The sequence below is a fragment of the Taudactylus pleione genome, unplaced genomic scaffold (genome assembly GCF_031769625.1).
Source record: "Taudactylus pleione unplaced genomic scaffold, aTauple2 ptg001433l, whole genome shotgun sequence".
In the NCBI taxonomy this organism is placed as follows: Eukaryota; Metazoa; Chordata; class Amphibia; order Anura; family Myobatrachidae; genus Taudactylus; species Taudactylus pleione.
The window spans coordinates 65,830-89,623 of record NW_028285832.1 but is presented as its reverse complement, the minus strand read 5'-3'; the positions used below and the strand labels follow the sequence as shown (position 1 = coordinate 89,623).

General features: G+C 50.2%; 1 protein-coding gene across 1 annotated transcript in view; it reads right to left on the bottom strand.

Annotated features, from left to right (window-relative positions):
* Positions 1-1,852: 1,852 nt before the first annotated feature.
* The window catches only part of PDXK (pyridoxal kinase), a 79,488-nt gene continuing 57,546 nt past the window's right edge, over positions 1,853-23,794 (bottom strand). Inside the window, exons 4-10 of the mRNA XM_088463714.1 lie at positions 19,947-19,993; positions 19,223-19,308; positions 11,733-11,778; positions 11,393-11,504; positions 7,654-7,790; positions 5,674-5,740; positions 1,853-5,293 (exon numbers count right to left, since the gene is read on the bottom strand). Coding sequence (XP_088319840.1) covers positions 5,181-5,293; positions 5,674-5,740; positions 7,654-7,790; positions 11,393-11,504; positions 11,733-11,778; positions 19,223-19,308; positions 19,947-19,993 — 608 coding nt within the window. The 3' untranslated portion in view covers positions 1,853-5,180. The remainder of the gene's footprint in view (positions 5,294-5,673; positions 5,741-7,653; positions 7,791-11,392; positions 11,505-11,732; positions 11,779-19,222; positions 19,309-19,946; positions 19,994-23,794) is intronic.

Sequence of the window (23,794 nt, the reverse complement as noted above, 5' to 3'; positions counted from 1 at the left end):
ACAGGCTGAGCGCGTGTGGGGGAGTGGTAGGAGAAACGCAGGCGTGTCTGTCCGGGTGAACGCCATTGCTTGGGCATGCATAACTTAGTCAGAGCGATGGCATACTCAGCCCAAGAACTAACTACCTGCAACGACGTAAGTAAGGTCAGGACTGCTGTAATTCTGCATGAGGGGCTGATGGTACTCCATGTTCCCGATGTTTATGGAGGATTGCTGGGTAATACGGATGTGCGGCAGTGGGCGTCTCTATGCTGGCAGTGCGATACCAGTCATTAGCATATTTTTGCATAAGACCTGTGTGCGATTACAGAGCTACGAACGCAACAGCAATCATTGATGAATCAGGCCCACAGAGTACACGCTCCAAGCATGTCCCATACGCTCATAGTACCACCACACACTCAGAGCATGTCACACGCGCTCAATGTACCACCACACGCTCAGAGTATGTCACACGCGCTCAGAGTACCGCCACACGCTCAGAGTATGTCACACACGCTCAGAGTACCGCCACACGCTTAGAGCATGTTACACACGCTCAGAGTACCGCCACACATGCTCCGAGCACTGCCACACGCGCTCCGAGCACCGCCACACGCGCTCAGAGTACCGCCACACGCTTAGAGCATGTTACACACGCTCCGAGTACCGCCACACACACTCAGAGCACCGCCACACACGCTCAGAGCACCGCCACACACGCTCAGAGCACCGTCACACACGCTCAATGTACCACCACGCGCTCAGAGTATGTCACACACGCTCAGAGTACCGCCACACGCTCAGAGTATGTCACACACGCTCAGAGTACCGCCACACGCTCAGAGTATGTCACACACGCTCAGAGTACCGCCACACGCTTAGAGCATGTTACACACGCTCCGAGTACCGCCACACATGCTCAGAGCACCGCCACACACGCTCAGAGCACCGTCACACACGCTCAATGTACCACCACGCGCTCAGTGCATGTCACACGCGCTCAATGTACCACCACGCGCTCAGAGCATGTCACACGCGCTCAATGTACCACCACGCGCTCAGAGCATATCACACGCGCTCAGAGCATGTCACACACGCTCAGAGTACCACCACACGCTTAGAGCATGTTACACACATTCCGAGTACCGCCACACATGCTCAGAGCACGTTGCATGTATACTCCTCCCATCTCATACAGATAGCATGTCACACAAGCAGAAGATCTATACCCAGGGTCACGTCTCACATTCGGCTCTCTCAGATACAAAGCAGCAGCCGCCCTCCTTACATTCAGCTCCCTATCTGTGCGCAGACAATCTACCCAACACACACGTTACAGATACCACAAGGCAACCGCTAGTCCTAAAGTAATGCGGGCCTATACCTCCTCTCCGCGATTCCCTGACACTGATCGGCGATCCATGGACACAGGTGATCAGCCATCGGGTAATCGGGGGAGATTCAATATGTATAAAACAACAACTCACCGATTACGACCATTTTGAATTTCCCCAATGCTACAGCATAGCAGAATGGGGGTTGGGGCAATGGGCCCCATAAGTATCAGTAAGATGATTCATTGTACATAGCATTACACGTTCCCACCCCCCCTTGCCCCCACCAGTGATAGTGCCCTGAAGGCATGGGGGTAATTACTATACATTGCCCTGATGGTGAACGCACCGATGTATTGCAGAACAGCGCGCTGTACTCTTACTGACCACATGATCCCACAAAAGTCCACGTGAGCGACATCTGTTAATACATCTGGAAGAAATAATCACCCCAAAGACTGACCACGTGTGGTCACGTCATCTCCTCCAGGAATGCACAGAGCTGCGCTGTATAATACACCAAGAGATGAGACACATCTATGATCAGGGACATTTTCTTCTGATTGTCCATTTATTCTAACGATATGTAAAAATATACGAGAGTAACAACGTGATGTAATACGAAGGACTCGGGACGCAGAGAAGATGATGTAAACAGAGCTGACATTGCAGGACAGAAAACACGGCTAGCACAGGTCACTGCCTACAAAATATACAATGGAGCCACTGGGGTCAGATCACACAGATTCTGATGCAGCTTTGGGATGCTGAGGGAAGGGGCTGTGTGGGGGCTCAATATAAAGGCACTTTTCAGACAGTTCATGGGGCAGAGGAGGAAATGTAGAACACTGCAGGGGGACAGGACAACTGAGATAGCGGCATGCTACAGGCTGCAATGGGGACAGGAGTGGAATCTAGAACACTGCAGGTGGACAGGACAACTGAGATAGCGGCATGCTACAGGCTGCAATGGGGACAGGAGTGGAATCTAGAACACTGCAGGTGGACAGGACAACTGAGATAACGGCATGCTACAGGCTGCACTGGGGAGAGGAGTGGGATGTAGAACACTGCAGGGGGACAGGACAACTGAGATAGCGGCATGCTACAGGCTGCAATGGGGACAGGAGTGGAATCTAGAACACTGCAGGGGGTACAGGACAACTGAGATAGAGGCATGCTATAGGCTGCAATGGGGACAGGAGTGGAATCTAGAACACTGCAGGGGGACAGGACAACTGAGATAGCGGCATGCTACAGGCTGCACTGGGGAGAGGAGTGGGATGTAGAACACTGCAGGGGGACAGGACAACTGAGATAGCGGCATGCTACAGGCTGCATTGGGGACAGGAGTGGGATGTAGAACACTGCAGGAGGACAGGACAACTGAGATAGCGGCTGCAATGGGGACAGGAGTGGAATCTAGAACAATGCAGGGGGACAGGACAACTGAGATAGCGGCATGCTACAGGTGACACTGGGACAGGAGTGGGATGTAGCACTGCAGGGGGACAGGACAACTGAGATAAAGGCATGTACAGGCTGCACTGGGAACAGGAGTGGGATGTAGAACACTGCAGGGGGACAGGACAACTGAGATAGCGGCATGCTACAGGCTGCACTGGGGACAGGAGTGGGATGTAGAACACTGCAGGGGGACAGGACAACTGAGATAGCGGCATGCTACAGGCTGCACTGGGACAGGAGTGGGATGTAGAACACTGCAGGGGGACAGGACAACTGAGATAAAGGCATGTACAGGCTGCACTGGGGACAGGAGTGGGATGTAGAACACTGTAGGGGGACAGGACAACTGAGATAAAGGCAGGCTGCACTGGGAACAGGAGTGGGATGTAGAACACTGCAGGGGGACAGGACAACTGAGATAAAGGCATGCTACAGGCTGCACTGGGGACAGGAGTGGGATGTAGAACACTGCAGGGGGACAGGACAACTGAGATAGCGGCATGCTACAGGCTGCACTGGGGACAGTAGTGGGATGTAGAACACTGCAGGGGGACAGGACAACTGAAATAGCGGCATGCTACAGGCTGCACTGGGGACAGGAGTGGGATGTAGAACACTGCAGGGGGACAGGACAACTGAGATAGTGGCATGTACAGGCTGCACTGGGGACAGGAGTGGGATGTAGAACACTGCAGGGGGACAGGACAACTGAGATAGTGGCATGTACAGGCTGCACTGGGGACAGGAGTGGGATGTAGCACTGCAGGGGGACAGGACAACTGAGATAGAGGCATGCTACAGGCTGCACTGGGGAGAGGAGTGGGATGTAGAACACTGCAGGGGGACAGGACAACTGAGATAGCGGCATGCTACAGGCTGCATTGGGGACAGGAGTGGGATGTAGAACACTGCAGGGGGACAGGACAACTGAGATAGCGGCATGCTACAGGCTGCACTGGGGACAGTAGTGGGATGTAGAACACTGCAGGGGGACAGGACAACTGAAATAGCGGCATGCTACAGGCTGCACTGGGGACAGGAGTGGGATGTAGAACACTGCAGGGGGACAGGACAACTGAGATAGTGGCATGTACAGGCTGCACTGGGGACAGGAGTGGGATGTAGAACACTGCAGGGGGACAGGACAACTGAGATAGTGGCATGTACAGGCTGCACTGGGGACAGGAGTGGGATGTAGCACTGCAGGGGGACAGGACAACTGAGATAGAGGCATGCTACAGGCTGCACTGGGGAGAGGAGTGGGATGTAGAACACTGCAGGGGGACAGGACAACTGAGATAGCGGCATGCTACAGGCTGCATTGGGGACAGGAGTGGGATGTAGAACACTGCAGGGGGACAGGACAACTGAGATAGCGGCATGCTACAGGCTGCACTGGGGACAGGAGTGGGATGTAGAACACTGCAGGGGGTACAGGACAACTGAGAAAAGCATGCTACAGGTGACACTGGGACAGGAGTGGGATGTAGAACACTGCAGGGGGACATGACAACTAAGATAGTGGCATGCTACAGGTGACACTGGGGACAGGACAACTGAGATAGCGGCATGCTACAGGCTGCACTGGGGAGAGGAGTGGGATGTAGAACACTGCAGGGGGTACAGGACAACTGAGATAGCGGCCTGCTACAGGCTGCACTGGGGACAGGAGTGGGGGTGATAGATGTTCCAGAGACAGAAGGTGACAAAAGGACACTGTGGCCCTGGCAGCTGGATGTGGTGAGTGAAGGTGACGTACGATACAATGACAGCAGTGTAGGCAGAACAGGAGACACATAGGGGAGCAGGACGGATGAGGATACAACTGTCTCGTACCAGAAGAAGGAAAATAAGACGGAAGTGACTGACGGAATGTGGAGTCTATGGAAAGGCGGCAGTCTGTTCCGGAGGACAGAACTGTTCTACATATAAGACACAAATCCAAAGGGAACTGTACGGACAGATATACAGATGGCACAATAAGACACGCAAAGGTGTGACGGAGGCCACGAGGAGTCCAGCTTCAGTGCAGCCCCCTCTGTCCAGATCTGCTATAGAGGGTTCTTCCTCAGTAAATATGATCTTCAAGACAATTATTTTATTAACCATGTGCAGCTAAAATCACGAATCAACATGTTTGTCAGGATGGTGGTATCTACATCACAGCGCCAGATTGGGCCCAGATTATGGTGATGTGACCAGGACCCTCAGTATGGACCCTCATTTTCTCGGGTCGCTGGTGAGATTGACAAAAGGGAAGGACAGCGCCCATTAACCTGGAGACCACAAAGCTTCTGTTCCTCAGGGTAACTCCGCACTGGGTCCCAAAGTCTCTCTGTGGGTAGGGTGCGGAGCCTCAACATTAGTCCCAACATATATTAGTGTGTTAACAATCCTTTATAGCACAGTGGCCATTATAATCAGCTCCGGGTTCTCAATGTCCTTTCTGCTCTGCACCATGCGGAGTTCAAGCTGAGCGTAGGATGGACGTGTCCCGGGGCCGGCTAGGGCTGCAAGGAGATAATCACAATGAGAACCCTCACACTGCACTGATCGGTCATGTGCAAGCTCATCCCACTGCATTACCATCCGAGACCCCTCCCACGGGGTTACGGCATTAGCCATCCGAGACCCCTCCCACGGCATTAGCCATCCGAGACCCCTCCCACGGCATTAGCCATCCGAGACCCCTCCCACGGCATTAGCCATCCGAGACCCCTCCCACGGCATTAGCCATCCGAGACCCCTCCCATGGCATTACCATCTGAGTCCAATCCTACAGCATTAATAGCTGGGGCCCCTCCCACCCTATCACAAGCCGGGGCCCCTCCCACCCTATCACAAGCCGGGGCCCCTCCCATCATATTACAAGGACCCTCGGAGAACTCACCACGGGCACTAGTGATAGTCCTCTGTAGCACATGCTGCATGGCGGACACAGTCTTCTCACAGGCCAGCTGGAAGTCAGAAGAGATGAAATATCAGGACCAGAAGCCGCACATGAATGACGCTGGTCTCTGGGTTATAGGCTCCTTACACTATACGGAGAGAGCAGGGCGGGGGTCCTAGTATTATGGGTCTGAGGGTGATCAGATCACAGGTTTCACTCAGCTAGATCCAATTCTACATTACTCTTATTATTATTATTATTATTAGTAATAGTAATTTATGCTGAATTACTGTATTATTTCATTGGAAAACAGATTCCTGCGTTTCCCTGATACCATACTGATCACATCCCGGAAAATGCCAGGAACAAAAGCGCACAGGGAAAACGAGATTATAAAGGCACCATTCCTGCACGGAGACCGCACACTTCCAGGAAACGGAATATGCTGGCACTAAATCTTAATAAATACCGTTGGGCAGGGATTCTGGGGGCACTTCCCACAATAAATACCGTTGGGCAGGGATTCTGGGGGCACTTCCCACAATAAATACCGTTGGGCAGGGATTCTGGGGGCCCTTCCCACAATAAATACCGTTGGGCAGGGATTCTGGGGGCACTTCCCATACTAATTACTGTTGGGCAGGGATCCTGGGGGCACTTCCCATAATAATTACTGTTGGGCAGAGATTCTGGGGGCACTTCCCATAATAATTACTGTTGGGCAGGGATACTGGGGGCACTTCCCATAATAATTACTGTTGGGCAGGGATACTGGGGGCACTTCCCATAATAATTACTGTTGGGCAGGGATACTGGGGGCACTTCCCATAATAATTACTGTTGGGCAGGGATACTGGGGGCACTTCCCATAACAAATAAATTTAGACTCCCCTCATACCATAGGCCATCGCTGTAACCCCCAGGTGTACACATCAGGGACCCCTCATACCATAGGCCATCGCTGTAACCCCCAGGTGTACACATCAGGGACTCCCCTCATACCATAGGCCATCGCTGTAACCCCCAGGTGTACACATCAGGGACTCCCCTCATACCATAGGCCATCACTGTAACCCCCAGGTGTACACATCAGGTACTCCCCTCATACCATAGGCCATCGCTGTAACCCCCAGGTGTACACATCAGGTACTCCCCTCATACCATAGGCCATCACTGTAACCCCCAGGTGTACACATCAGGGACCCCTCATACCATAGGCCATCACTGTAACCCCCAGGTGTACACATCAGGTACTCCCCTCATACCATAGGCCATCACTGTAACCCCCAGGTGTACACATCAGGGACCCCTCATACCATAGGCCATCACTGTAACCCCCAGGTGTACACATCAGGGACCCCTCATACCATAGGCCATCACTGTAACCCCCAGGTGTACACATCAGGTACTCCCCTCATACCATAGGCCATCGCTGTAACCCCCAGGTGTACACAGCAGGATAACAGGAAAATGCTACTTGCAGGTCTCCACCAACAATTCCTAGTATGTAACTATATCTGTGGTATAATGGGGGAAATATAACCCATATGTTGCCATGTAAATAACTTGTGATGTAAGGACTAAAACATGGAGAGCACATGGAGTCTTCGGGCCAATATCAGAGATATACGAATACCCGATGGTTACGGATTGGCGCAGGCTCTGTACTGTACATGTGCCAATAAGTGTCTGTGAAATCGCTCACAGTGTCCCTATGATTGACATGCTGCGGTGCATGGGGGTGGGGGCGGGAACGTGGTCAGTTTTACAAAATAAGGGCGTGTTGCCCCCGTGTTTTAGGTGTGCCGAGGCCAGGGTCTCCATCTTCCTACGCAGATTTCTGGCCCCGGCAGAGCTCACCCAGATGGCTGCCACCATTAGAAGTACGTCACCCATCTAGTGTGGTCAGTGCTCGGAGCTGACTATCTTCTGTGCGACACACATATAGAGAGACACAGAGATCGCATCTATGGAAGTTACCTTAAAGTTATTAGGGTGAAGGTGCGTCCAGGCCAGGAGCATAGCAGCAAAGAGATCGCCAGTCCCCACAAACACAGCGTCCACGCGGGGTAACTCCAGGCAGATCCTCAGCGTCTGTCTCTGTCCGTCCTCATCCACTAGAGAGAGGCAAGGGTTGGACTTACTTAGATAACCTATAGGAGGGCACCGGGTCTATGGCCGCTCGCAGGTAGATATATATATGATCCTAGGATGCCCCAGATTCATACATGACGTGTGTAATAGCAGAGGGACACTACGTGTGCAGACACAGGTCCAGCAGCTGGTGCTTAGTAGGGTTAAGCACGGAAGATAATATTCCTCTATAATAATGCTAAGAAACGTAAGACTAACATAACACTGGCTACAGTACAGCTCAGTATAACCCATCCAGAGCTTCACTGCTACTGTCTATCCAACAGCTTCACTGGTGTACATGGGTCAGATGAAAGCATGGGAAGAGATCTGCTCACAGAATAAGGCTACAACTTACTTACGGCACAAGAGCTCACACTCACATCTTGATACATAATACACTGTGGCTGAAAGAAACAAGTCTGACATAAGAACTATCAGGTTCCCTGTGTGACGATTGTTACAGTAACTCTTATCGTACCAAATCCTACAACACTCCCTCCAACATGTCCCCCCCCCATCCTGGTAACTCCTAAGTGTATATCCTTCTATATGATCCCAGGTACATAGTCATATAATGCTCTGCTCCTACACTCCCTCCTACACTCCTCACTTACACTCCCTCCTACATGTACTCCCCCCCCCCCCCCCCCCCATCCCGGTAACTCCTACGTGTATATCCTTCTATATGATCCCAGGCACATAGTCATATAATGCTCTGCTCCTACACTCCTCACTTACACTCCCTCCTACATGTACTCCCCCCCCCCCCCCCCCCATCCCGGTAACTCCTACGTGTATATCCTTCTATATGATCCCAGGCACATAGTCATATAATGCTCTGCTCCTACACTCCTCACTTACACTCCCTCCTACATGTCCTCCTCCCCCCCCCATCCCGGTAACTCCTACGTGTATATCCTTCTATAGGATCCCAGGCACATAGTCATATAATGCTCTGCTCCTACACTCCTCACTTACACTCCCTCCTACATGTCCCCCCCCCATCCCGGTAACTCCTACGTGTATATCCTTCTATATGATCCCAGGCACATAGTCATATAATGCTCTGCTCCTACACTCCTCACTTACACTCCCTCCTACATGTACTCCCCCCCCCCCCCATCCCGGTAACTCCTACGTGTATATCCTTCTATATGATCCCAGGCACATAGTCATATAATGCTCTGCTCCCACACTCCTCACTTACACTCCCTCCTACATGTACTCCCCCCCCCCCCATCCCGGTAACTCCTACGTGTATATCCTTCTATATGATCCCAGGCACATAGTCATATAATGCTCTGCTCCTACACTCCTCACTTACACTCCCTCCTACATGTCCTCCTCCCCCCCCCATCCCGGTAACTCCTACGTGTATATCCTTCTATATGATCCCAGGCACATAGTCATATAATGCTCTGCTCCTACACTCCTCACTTACACTCCCTCCTACATGTCCTCCCCCCCCCCCCATCCCGGTAACTCCTACGTGTATATCCTTCTATATGATCCCAGGTACATAGTCATATAATGCTCTGCTCCCACACTCCTCACTTACACTCCCTCCTACATGTCCCCCCATCCCGGTAACTCCTACGTGTATATCCTTCTATATGATCCCAGGTACATAGTCATATAATGCTCTGCTCCCACACTCCTCACTTACACTCCCTCCTACATGTCCCCCCCCCCCCCCCCCGGTAACTCCTACGTGTATATCCTTCTATATGATCCCAGGTACATAGTCATATAATGCTCTGCTCCCACACTCCTCACTTACACTCCCTCCTACATGTCCTCCCCCCATCCCGGTAACTCCTACGTGTATATCCTTCTATATGATCCCAGGCACATAGTCATATAATGCTCTGCTCCTACACTCCCTCCTACATGTCCTCCCCCCATCCCGGTAACTCCTACGTGTATATCCTTCTATATGATCCCAGGCACATAGTCATATAATGCTCTGCTCCCACACTCCTTACTTACACTCCCTCCTACATGTCCTCCCCCCCCATCCCGGTAACTCCTACGTGTATATCCTTCTATATGATCCCAGGTACATAGTCATATAATGCTCTGCTCCCACACTCCTCACTTACACTCCCTCCTACATGTCCCCCCATCCCGGTAACTCCTACGTGTATATCCTTCTATATGATCCCAGGTACATAGTCATATAATGCTCTGCTCCCACACTCCTCACTTACACTCCCTCCTACATGTCCCCCCCCCCCCCCCCCCAGTAACTCCTACGTGTATATCCTTCTATATGATCCCAGGTACATAGTCATATAATGCTCTGCTCCCACACTCCTCACTTACACTCCCTCCTACATGTCCTCCCCCCATCCCGGTAACTCCTACGTGTATATCCTTCTATATGATCCCAGGCACATAGTCATATAATGCTCTGCTCCTACACTCCCTCCTACATGTCCTCCCCCCATCCCGGTAACTCCTACGTGTATATCCTTCTATATGATCCCAGGCACATAGTCATATAATGCTCTGCTCCCACACTCCTTACTTACACTCCCTCCTACATGTCCTCCCCCCCCATCCCGGTAACTCCTACGTGTATATCCTTCTATATGATCCCAGGTACATAGTCATATAATGCTCTGCTCCTACACTCCCTCCTAGATGTCCTCCCCCCATCCCGGTAACTTCTACGTGTATATCCTTCTATATGATCCCAGGTACATAGTCATATAATGCTCTGCTCCCACACTCCTCACTTACACTCCCTCCTACATGTCCCCCCATCCCGGTAACTCCTACGTGTATATCCTTCTATATGATCCCAGGTACATAGTCATATAATGCTCTGCTCCCACACTCCTCACTTACACTCCCTCCTACATGTCCCCCCCCCCCCCCCCCCGGTAACTCCTACGTGTATATCCTTCTATATGATCCCAGGTACATAGTCATATAATGCTCTGCTCCCACACTCCTCACTTACACTCCCTCCTACATGTCCTCCCCCCATCCCGGTAACTCCTACGTGTATATCCTTCTATATGATCCCAGGCACATAGTCATATAATGCTCTGCTCCTACACTCCCTCCTACATGTCCTCCCCCCATCCCGGTAACTCCTACGTGTATATCCTTCTATATGATCCCAGGCACATAGTCATATAATGCTCTGCTCCCACACTCCTTACTTACACTCCCTCCTACATGTCCTCCCCCCCCATCCCGGTAACTCCTACGTGTATATCCTTCTATATGATCCCAGGTACATAGTCATATAATGCTCTGCTCCTACACTCCCTCCTAGATGTCCTCCCCCCATCCCGGTAACTTCTACGTGTATATCCTTCTATATGATCCCAGGTACATAGTCATATAATGCTCTGCTCCCACACTCCTCACTTACACTCCTTCCTACATGTCCCCCCCATCCCCATATCCCCCCCCCCAGTGGGATCTGTGTCCTCACCATAGCAGTCTATATATTAATAGTCACCTAATGCCATTGGGCATGGACAGTACTAATGTAATTTTCGGAGTGTTGGTTTGGGAGTCACTATTGGTGGACATCACAGGCAGAGAATCTATCTGGGCATCGTACCTCGCCTCTGGCTTCCCAATGTGATGAGATATTCTGAACCACGGGACGCCGGGAGGTCCGAGCTGGTGATGACCACGGTGTTTGGCCCCGAAGCATGTAGCATGTCCATAACCTGGGAGACACATGCTGGGATTGTGAAGGATGCAAGTGACATGTACAGAGGGTTAAGAAGAGTTTGGGGGGACTCTAGCTCAGGATAGAGGTGAGGAACAGCGATGGCAAAGATTGGGTTAGAAGGTGACCACAGCAAGAAACTTCAACTCTATCATTTGGAAGTGCCTGGGAAATGGTGATAGAAGAAGTGACCAGGACTGGTCAGAGGAGGAATCTGGAAGCTCACCTGTATGGCTTCCTGCTGAGTATGAATCTTCCGTCCGGTTAGTAACCTGGAGACAGACAAAATGTATTAACACCAGGTCGCTAAGAGGTAAAGCCCCATAGAACAGAGGAATATATACACCAAGCCCACCAAGAGTCAGACCCTCACCCACGGTAACGTCTGTCATACCCAGAAGAATGTAAGATGACTAGGTCACTCCTATTACCACCTCCGTTTGATGTCTTCTCGTAGAGATCACCTCCTAGACCCTCCTTGTCCATTCCTGCCCTGTCTTTACCTAATGTCTTATCACTACCCGTCCGGGATGTAAGTTACCATGGCCAGCGGTCCCCTCCACATGTCTCACGTCTGCCCTGATGCTACGCCCTAGGCTGAATCCACACATTATAATGTACCTGTCTCCATGCTAGCTCCTGTATGTTACTATGTGTAATTGTAGTCATCCATCTGTTACTGCACTTAGTTACAGTCAGGTGCATAAATATTGGGACATTGACAGAATTCTCAGATTTTGGCCTCTAGTCACCACCACAATGGCTTTGAAATGAAACAAACAAGATGTGATTTACCTGCAGACTTTCAGATTTAATTTGAGGGTAATTACATCCAAATCAGGTGAACGGTGTAGGAATTACAATGGTTTCTATATGTGCCTCCCACTTTTTAAGGGGCCAAAAGTAATGGGACTATCAACTCAAAAGCTATTTCATGGACAGGTGTGGGCTATTCCCTCGTTATTTCATTATCAATTAAGCAGGTAGAAGGTCTGGAGTTGATTCTAGGTGTGACATTTGCATTTGGAATCAGTTGCTGTCGACCCTCAATATGAGATACAAAGAGCTGTCACTATCAGTGAAGCAAGCCATCATTAGGCTGAAAAATCAAAACAAACCCATCAGAGAGATAGCAAAAACATTAGGTGTGGCCAAATCAACTGTTTGGAACATTCTTAAAAAGAAAGAACGCACTGGAGAGCTCAGCAACACCAAAAGACCCGGAAGACCACGGAAAACAACTGTGGTGGATGACAGAAGAATTATTTCCCTGGTGAAGAAAAACCCCTTCACAACAGTTGGCCAAATCAAGAACACTCTCCAGGAGGTAGGTGTATATGTGTCAAAGTCAACAATCAAGAGAAGACTTCACAAGAGTGAATATAGAGGGTTCACCACAAGATGTAAACCATTGGTGAGCCTCATAAATAGGAAGACCAGATTAGAGTTTGCCAAACAACATCTAAAAAAGCCATTACAGTTCTGGAACAACATCCTATGGACAGATGAGACAAAGATCAACTTATACCAGAGTGATGGGAAGAGAAGAGTATGGAGAAGGAAAGGAACTGCTCATGATCCAAAACATATCACCTCATCAGTGAAGCATGGTGGTGGTAGTGTCATGGCGTGGGCATGTATGGCTGCCAATGGAACTAGTTCCCTTGTATTTATTGATGATGTGACTGCTGACAAAAGCAGCAGAATGAATTCTGAAGTGTTTCGGGCAATATTATATGCTCATATTCAGTCAAATGCTTCTGAACTCATTGGACAGCGCTTCACAGTGCAGATGGACAATGACCCGAAGCATACTGCAAAAGAAACCAAAGAGTTTTTTAAGGCTAAAAAGTGGAATGTTATGCAATGGCCAAGTCAATCCTCTGACCTGAATCCGATTGAGCATGCATTTCACTTGATGAAGACAAAACTGAAGGGAAAATGCCCCAAGAACAAGCAGGAACTGAAGACATTTGCAGTAGAGGCCTGGCAGAGCATCACCAGGGATGAAACCCAGCATCTGGTGATGTCTATGCGTTCCAGACTTCAGGCTGTAATTGCCTGCAAAGAATTTGCAACAAAGTATTAAAAAGTGAAAGTTAGATTTAGGATTGTTTAGTTTGTCCCATTACTTTTGGCCCCTTAAAAAGTGGGAGGCACATATAGAAACCGCTGTAATTCCTACACCGTTCACCTGATTTGGATGTAATTACCCTCAAATTAAATCTGAAAATCTGCAGGTAAAGCACATCTTGTTTGTTTCATTTCAAAGCCATTGTGGTGGTGAATAGAGGCCAAAATATGAGAATTCTGTCAATGTCCCAATATTTATGCACCTGACTGTATATATCTGTGTCTGTAAGAGGACTGTCACTGTCATATTCAAAGGGGTACCTTGGTTCACACTGCGCTCTATCACTGGGGGGGAATATAATCCCTGTAATGCTGCTCTGTGCTCCATCACCGGAAGGGAATGTAATCCCTGTAATGCTGCTCTGTGCTCCATCACCGTAGGGGAACGTAATCCCTGTACTGCTGCTCCATCACCGGAGGGGAAAGTAATCCCTGTACTTCTGCTCTATCACCGGAGGGGAACGTAATGCCTGTACTGCTGCTCCATCACCGGAGGGGAACATAATCTCTGTACTGCTGCTCTGAGCTCTATCACCGGAAGGGAATGTAATCCCTGTAATGCTGCTCTATCACCGGAGGGGAACGTAATCCCTGTACTGCTGCTTTGTGCTCCATCACCGGAAGGGAACGTAATCCCTGTAATGCTTCTCCATCACCGGAAGGGAACGTAATCCCTATAATGCTGCTCTGTGCTCCATCACCGGAGGGGAACGTAATCCCTATAATGCTGCTCTATCACCGGAGGGGAACGTAATCCCTGTAATGCTGCTCCATCACCGGAGGGGAACGTAATCCCTGTAATGCTGCTCTGTGCTCCATCACCGGAAGGGAACGTAATCCCTGTAATGCTTCTCCATCACCGGAAGGGAACATAATCCCTATAATGCTGCTCTGTGCTCCATCACCGGAGGGGAACGTAATCCCTGTAATGCTGCTCTATTACCGGAGGGGAACGTAATCCCTGTACTGCTGCTCTATGCTCCATCACCCGAAAGGAACGTAATCCCTGTAATGCTTCTCCATCACCGGAAGGGAACATAATCCCTATAATGCTGCTCTGTGCTCCATCACTGGAGGGGAACATAATCCCTGTAATGCTTCTCCATCACCGGAAGGGAACGTAATCCCTGTAATGCTTCTCCATCACCGGAAGGGAACGTAATCCCTATAATGCTGCTCTGTGCTCCATCACCGGAGGGGAACATAATCCCTGTAATGCTGCTCCATCACCGGAGGGGAACGTAATCCCTGTAATGCTGCTCTGCGCTCTATCACTGGAGGGGAAAGTAATCCCTGTACTTCTGCTCTATCACCGGAGGGGAACGTAATGCCTGTACTGCTGCTCCATCACCGGAGGGGAACATAATCCCTGTACTGCTGCTCTATCACCGGAGAACGTAATCCCGGTACTGCTGCTCTGAGCTCTATCACCGGAAGGGAATGTAATCCCTGTACTGCTGCTCTATCACCGGAGGGGAACGTAATCCCTGTACTGCTGCTCTGTGCTCCATCACCGGAAGGGAACGTAATCCCTGTAATGCTTCTCCATCACCGGAAGGGAACGTAATCCCTATAATGCTGCTCTGTGCTCCATCACCGGAGGGGAACGTAATCCCTGTAATGCTGCTCCATCACCGGAGGGAAACGTAATCCCTATAATGCTGCTCTGTGCTCCATCACCGGAAGGGAACGCAATCCCTGTAATGCTTCTCCATCACCGTAAGGGAACGTAATCCCTATAATGCTGCTCTGTGCTCCATCACCGGAGGGGAACATAATCCCTATAATGCTGCTCTGTGCTCCATCAACGGAAGGGAACGCAATCCCTGTAATGCTTCTCCATCACTGGAGGGGAACGTAATCCCTGTAATGCTGCTTTGTGCTCCATCACCGGAGGGGAACATAATCCCTGTAATGCTGCTCTGTGCTACATCACCGGAGGAGAACGTAATCCCTGTAATGCTGCTCTGTGCTCCATCACTGGAGGGGAACGTAATCCCTGTACTGCTGCTCTGTGCTCCATCACTGGAGGGGAACGTAATCCCTGTACTGTTGCTCTATCACCGAAGGGGAACGTAATCCCTGTAATGCTGCTCCATCACCGGAGGGGAACGTAATCCCTGTAATGCTGCTCCATCACCGGAGGAGAACGTAATCCCTGTACTGCTGCTCCATCACCGGAGAACGTAATCCCTGTAATGCTGCTCCATCACCGGAGGGGAACGTAATCTGCGCTCTATCACTGGAGGAGAATGTAATCCCTGTTCTGCTGCTCTGTGCAGTATCACCGGAGGGGAACGTAATCCCTGTAATGCTGCTCTGTGCAGTATCACTGGAGAACGTAATCCCTGTACTACTGCTCTGCGCTCTATCACCGGAAGGGAACGTAATCCCTATAATGCTGCTCTGTGCTCCATCACCGGAAGGGAACCTAATCCCTGTAATGCTTCTCCATCACCGATAGAGAATGTAATCCCTATAATGCTGCTCTGTGCTCCATCACCGGAGGGGAACGTAATCCCTGTAATGCTGCTCTATTACCGGAGGGGAACGTAATCCCTGTACTGCTGCTCTATGCTCCATCACCGGAAGGGAACATAATCCCTATAATGCTGCTCTGTGCTCCATCACCAGAGGGGAACGTAATCCCTGTAATGCTGCTCTGTGCTCCATCACTGGAGGGGAACATAATCCCTGTAATGCTTCTCCATCACCGGAAGGGAACGTAATCCCTGTACTGCTGCTCTGTGCTCCATCACTGGAGGAGAATGTAATCCCTGTAATGCTGCTCCATCACCGGAGGGGAACGTAATCCCTGTAATGCTGCTCCATCACCGGAGGGGAACGTAATCCCTGTAATGCTGCTCTGGGCTCTATTACCGGAGGGGAACCTAATCCCTGTACTGCTGCTCTATCACTGGAGGAGAATGTAATCCCTGTACTGCTGCTCTGTGTAGTATCACCGGAGGGGAACGTAATCCCTATAATGCTGCTCTGTGCTCCATCACGGGAGTGGAAAGTAATCCCTGTAATGCTGCTCCATCACCGGAAGGGAACGTAATCCCTGTAATGCTGCTCTATGCTCTATCACCGGGGGGGGTGACGTAATCCCTGTAATGCTGCTCTGCGCTCTATCACCAGGGGGGAATGTATTCCCTGTAATGCTGCTCCATCACCGGAGGGGAACGTAATCCCTGTAATGCTGCTCTATCACCAGAGGGGATCGTAATCCCTGTAATGCTGTTCTGTGCTCCATCACCGGAGGGGAACGTAATCCCTGTAATGCTGCTCTGTGCTCCATCACCGGAGGGGAACATAATCCCTGTAATGCTGCTCTGTGCTACATCACCGGAGGAGAACGTAATCCCTGTAATGCTGCTCTGTGCTCCATCACTGGAGGGGAACGTAATCCCTGTACTGCTGCTCTGTGCTCCATCACTGGAGGGGAACGTAATCCCTGTAATGCTGCTCCATCACCGAAGGGGAAAGTAATCCCTGTAATGCTGCTCCATCACCGGAGGAGAACGTAATCCCTGTAATGCTGCTCCATCACCGGAGGGGAACGTAATCCCTGTAATGCTGCTCTGGGCTCTATTATCGGAGGGGAACGTAATCCCTGTACTGCTGCTCTGTGCTCCATCACTGGAGGGGATCGTAATCCCTGTACTGTTGCTCTATCACCGGAGGGGAACGTAATCCCTGTAATGCTGCTCCATCACCGGGGGGGAACGTAATCCCTGTACTGCTGCTCTGTGCTCCATCACCGGGGGGGAATGTATTCCCTGTAATGCTGCTCCATCACCGGGGGGGAATGTATTCCCTATAATGCTGCTCCATCACCGGAGGGGAACGTAATCCCTGTAATGCTGCTCTATCACCGTGGGGGAATGTATTCCCTGTAATGCTGCTCTATCACCAGAGGGGATCGTAATCCCTGTAATGCTGCTCTGTGCTCCATCACCGGAGGGGAACGTAATCCCTGTAATGCTGCTCTGTGCTCCATCACCGGAGGGGAACATAATCCCTGTAATGCTGCTCTGTGCTACATCACCGGAGGAGAACGTAATCCCTGTAATGCTGCTCCATCACCGGAGGGGAAAGTAATCCCTGTAATGCTGCTCCATCACCGGAGGAGAACGTAATCCCTGTAATGCTGCTCCATCACCAGAGGGGAACGTAATCCCTGTAATGCTGCTCCATCACCAGAGGGGAAAGTAATCCCTGTAATGCTGCTCCATCACCGGAGGAGAACGTAATCCCTGTAATGCTGCTCCATCACTGGAGGGGAACGTAATCCCTGTACTGCTGCTCTGTGCTCCATCACTGGAGGGGAACGTAATCCCTGTAATGCTGCTCCATCACCGAAGGGGAAAGTAATCCCTGTAATGCTGCTCCATCACCGGAGGAGAACGTAATCCCTGTAATGCTGCTCCATCACCGGAGGGGAACGTAATCCCTGTAATGCTGCTCTGGGCTCTATTATCGGAGGGGAACGTAATCCCTGTACTGCTGCTCTGTGCTCCATCACTGGAGGGGAACGTAATCCCTGTACTGTTGCTCTATCACCGGAGGGGAACGTAATCCCTGTAATGCTGCTCCATCACCAGGGGGGAACGTAATCCCTGTACTGCTGCTCTGTGCTCCATCACCGGGGGGGAATGTATTCCCTGTAATGCTGCTCCATCACCGGGGGGGAATGTATTCCCTATAATGCTGCTCCATCACCGGAGGGGAACGTAATCCCTGTAATGCTGCTCCATCACCGCGGGGGAATGCATTCCCTGTAATGCTGCTCTATCACCAGAGGGGATCGTAATCCCTGTAATGCTGCTCTGTGCTCCATCACCGGAGGGGAACGTAATCCCTGTAATGCTGCTCTGTGCTCCATCACCGGAGGGGAACATAATCCCTGTAATGCTGCTCTGTGCTACATCACCGGAGGAGAACGTAATCCCTGTAATGCTGCTCCATCACCGGAGGGGAAAGTAATCCCTGTAATGCTGCTCCATCACCGGAGGAGAACGTAATCCCTGTAATGCTGCTCCATCACCGGAGGGGAACGTAATCCCTGTAATGCTGCTCCATCACCGGAGGGGAAAGTAATCCCTGTAATGCTGCTCCATCACCGGAGGAGAACGTAATCCCTGTAATGCTGCTCCATCACCGGAGGGGAACGTAATCCCTGTAATGCTGCTCCATCACCGGAGGGGAACGTAATCCCTGTAATGCTGCTCTGTGCTCCATCACCGGAGGGGAACATAATCCCTGTAATGCTGCTCTGTGCTACATCACCGGAGAACGTAATCCCTGTAATGCTGCTCTGTGCTCTATCACCGGGGGGGAATGTAATCCCTGTAATGCTGCTCTGCGCTCTATCACCGGGGGGGAATGTAATCCCTGTAATGCTGCTCTGCGCCTCTTGGTAGCCGTGTCCACTAATGGAATCAGAGAACAGGATTATACTGAGCATGCATTAGAGACGGCAGGAGGCATAGGAGATATTACAGTCAGACAAGAGAAGGGATCTAGGCTGGGGCAGGACACACCCACACTGTCACGTGACCAGGCGTATATTTCACTTACTCCGCCTCAAACTGGTTTGGGGTGATGATATCAGCAACAGGGACGACCAAATCTCTATAGACTGGAAGAAGTTCCTCTGGGACGTACTGAAAGAAGATAGGTGATGGGGTATCAGAGAAACAGACAGGACAGGGGGATGTGCGCAGGAAGTACCGGGGGGTGGTAACAAGAGGGCAGGCAATCATTATTAGAGGGGGTAGGTGGGAGGGCATATACACAGGAATACTGGGGGGGAGGGGGGATGCCAGGGGCACAGGGGGATGTGCGCAGGAAGTACTGGGGGGTGGTAACAAGAGGGCAGGCAGTCATTATTAGAGGGGGTATGTGGGAGGGCATATACACGGGAATACTGGAGGGAGGGGGGATGCCAGGGGCACAGGCAGGACAGGGGGGATGTGCGCAGGAAGTACTGGGGGGTGGTAACAAGAGGGCAGGCAGTCATTAGAGGGGGTAGGTGGGAGGGCATACACACGGGAATACTGGAGGGAAAGGGGATGCCAGGGGCACAGGCAGGACAGGGGAATGTGTGCATGAAGTTCCGGTGAGTGGTAACAAGAGGATAGGCAGTCATTATTGGAGGGGGGGGGCATATACACGGGAATACTGGAGGGAGGGGGGGATGCACGGGGCACAGACAGGACAGGCGGAGTAGCACATACAGACAGGATGAGAAGAGGTACACAGAGACATTTAGGGGTACACATAGGTGGTATTGGGGTCATACCATAGATCCCTCCCCATTCCATTTATCTCCGAGGACAGGGTCACAGACTGTAAAGGCAGAGAAGAGGGTATTACTGTACTGGTCTCATAGCTGGTATCAGCTCACTACTTCACATCAGTCTCTTCCCTAACCCACTGCCCACTTAAGTCACCAAATAAACCCACCTCCTCCTCTACTACACATAACCAACACCCCCAATCTCCACCTCACTACTCCCATCCAACAGCACCTTGTCCACTACACCAGTACTTCTCATGCCGGACTTCGGGATGCCAAACAGTTCATGTTTTGCAGGTGACCTGTGGCTCTTTAAAATGTGACAGTTGGGAATACACCTATACACCTGCTCAGTGCTCTGGGAAATGTGACAGTTAGGAATACACCTATGCACCTGCTCAGTGCTCTGGGAAATGTGACAGTTGGGAATACACCTATACACCTACTCAGTGCTCTGGGAAATGTGACAGTTGGGAATACACCTATACACCTACTCAGTGCTCTGGGAAATGTGACAGTTAGGAATACACCTATGCACCTGCTCAGTGCTCTGGGAAATGTGACAGTTGGGAATACACCTATACACCTACTCAGTGCTCTGGAAAATGTGACAGTTGGGAATACACCTATACACCTACTCAGTGCTCTGGGAAATGTGACAGTTAGGAATACACCTATGCACCTGCTCAGTGCTCTGGGAAATGTGACAGTTGGGAATACACCTATGCACCTGTCCCGTGGTCTGTGAAATGTGACAGTTGGGAATACACCTATACACCTGTCCTTTGGTCTGGGACGTGAACTGTTAAAGGTCCTGAGAACAGAGTTTGAGAACCAATGCACTACATCCATCCAATAACTCTGCACTCATCAACTACACAATCCAACGCCCCCTTATTTTGCTTTCACAACACCCAATCAGCAGCCCCTAAATCCTTCATCATTACACCCATTAAACAGCACTTTACACTTCCTCCAATATACCCCTCCAATACCCTACCCAACAGTACCCTACTACTCCCATCTAACACCTCTCCATCTCCGCCTACTAAAAACAAATATTCCTCCTCCACTATACCAGCCACTAACCACTTACTTCTCCTCAACTACACCCATTCCCTAATCACATAATCCGCCACCACTACACCCATTCTCTAACCACATAATCCGCCACCACTACACCCATTCTCTAACCACATAATCCGCCACCACTACACCCATTCTCTAACCACTTACTCCTCCTACACTACTTATTTACTGACCACTTACTGCTCCTCCACTAATACACCCATCCTCAAACCACTTACTCCTCCTCCACTACACCTATTTACTGACCACTTACTCCTCCTCCACTACACCCATTCTCTAACCACTTACTCCTCCTCCACTACACCCATCCTCTAACCACTTACTCCTCCTCCACTACACCCATCCTCTAACCACTTACTCCTCCTCCACTACACTCATCCTCTAACCACTTACTCCTCCTCCACTACACCCATTCTCTAACCACTTACTTCTCCTCCACTACACCCATCCTCTAACCACTTACTCCTCCTCCACTACACTCATCCTCTAACCACTTACTCCTCCTCCACTACACCCATTCTCTAATCACATAATCCGCCACAACTACACCCATCCTCTAACCACTTACTCCTCCTCCATGACACCCATCCTCTAACTACTTACTCCTGTCCATGACACCCATCCTCTAACCACTTACTCCTCTGCCCATGACACCCATCCTCTAACCACTTACTCCACTAATTCTCTAACTACTTACTCCTCCTCCACTACACCTATTTGCTGACCACTTACTCCTCCTCCACTACACCCATTCTCTAATCACATAATCCGCCACAACTACACCCATCCTCTAACCACTTACTCCTCCTCCACTACACCCATCCTCTAACCACTTACTCCTCCTCCACTACACTCATCCTCTAACCACTTACTCCTCCTCCACTACACCCATTCTCTAATCACATAATCCGCCACAACTACACCCATCCTCTAACCACTTACTCCTCCTCCATGACACCCATCCTCTAACTACTTACTCCTGTCCATGACACCCATCCTCTAACCACTTACTCCTCTGCCCATGACACCCATCCTCTAACCACTTACTCCTCTGCCCATGACACCCATCCTCTAACCACTTACTCCACTAATTCTCTAACTACTTACTCCTCCTCCACTACACCTATTTGCTGACCACTTACTCCTCCTCCACTACACCCATTCTCTAATCACATAATCGGCCACAACTACACCCATCCTCTAACCACTTACTCCTCCTCCACTACACCCATCCTCTAACCACTTACTCCTCCTCCACTACACCCATCCTCTAACCACTTACTTCTCCTCCACTACACCCATCCTCTAACCACTTACTCCTCCTCCACTACACTCATCCTCTAACCACTTACTCCTCTGCCCATGACACCCATCCTCTAACCACTTACTCCACTAATTTTCTAACTACTTACTCCTCCTCCACTACACCTATTTGCTGACCACTTACTCTTCCACTACAACCATTTACTGACAACTTACTCCTCCTCCACTACACCCATCCTCTAACCACTAACTCCTCCTCCACTACATCCATTTACTGATCACTTACTCCTCCTCCACTAATACACCCATCCTCTAACCACTTACTCCTGCTCCACTACACCTATTTACTAACCACTTACTCCTCCTCCACTAATACACCCATCCTCTAACCACTTACTCCTCCTCCACTACACCTATTTACTGACCACTTACTCCTCCTCCACTACACCCATTCTCTAACCACTTACTCCTCCTCCACTACACCAATCCTCTAACCACTAACTCCTCCTCCACTACACCCATCCTCTAACCACTAACTTCTCCTCCACTACATCCATTTACTGATCACTTACTCCTCCTCCACTAATACACCCATCCTCTAAAAACTTACTCCTCCTCCACTACACCTATTTACTGACCACCTACTCCTCCTCCACTACACCCATTCTCTAACCACTTACTCCTCCTCCACTACACCTATTTACTAAACACTTCCTCCTCCTCCATTAATACACACATCCTCTAAAAACTTACTCCTCCTCCACTACACCCATTTACTAAACCACTTACTCCTCCACCACTACACCTATTTACTGACCACTTACTCCTCCTCCAATACACCCATCCTCTAACCATTTACAACTCCTCCAATACTACATCCACCCTCTAACCCAGGGGTTCCCAACCATGGTCCTCCAGGCATACTAACAGTCCAGGTTTTAAAGATAACCGTACTTAAGCACAGGTGACTTAATTAGTAACGCAGTTATTTTGATTTAACCATCTGTGCTCAACCATGGATATCAATAAAACAAGGACTGTTAGTGTGCCTTGAGGACCGAGGTTGGGAATCACTTCTCTAACCACTTACTCCTCCACTACATCCATCCACTAACTCCACCATTATACCCATTCACTAATTACTTACTCCTCCAATAAGACACCCCATTCACTAACCACTTACTACTCCAATACTACACCCATCCACTAAAATCACTAACTCCTCCAATACTACACCCATCCACTAACCACTTACTCCTGCAATACTACACCCATCCACTAACTCCTCCAATACTACACCCATCCACTAACCACTTACTCCTCCAATACTACACCCATTCACTAACCACTTACTCCTCCAATACTACACCCATCCACTAATCACTTACTACTCCAATACTACACCCATTCACTAATAACTTACTACTCCAATACTACACCCATCCACTAATAACTTACTACTCCAATACTACACCTGTCCTCTAGCCACTTACTACTCA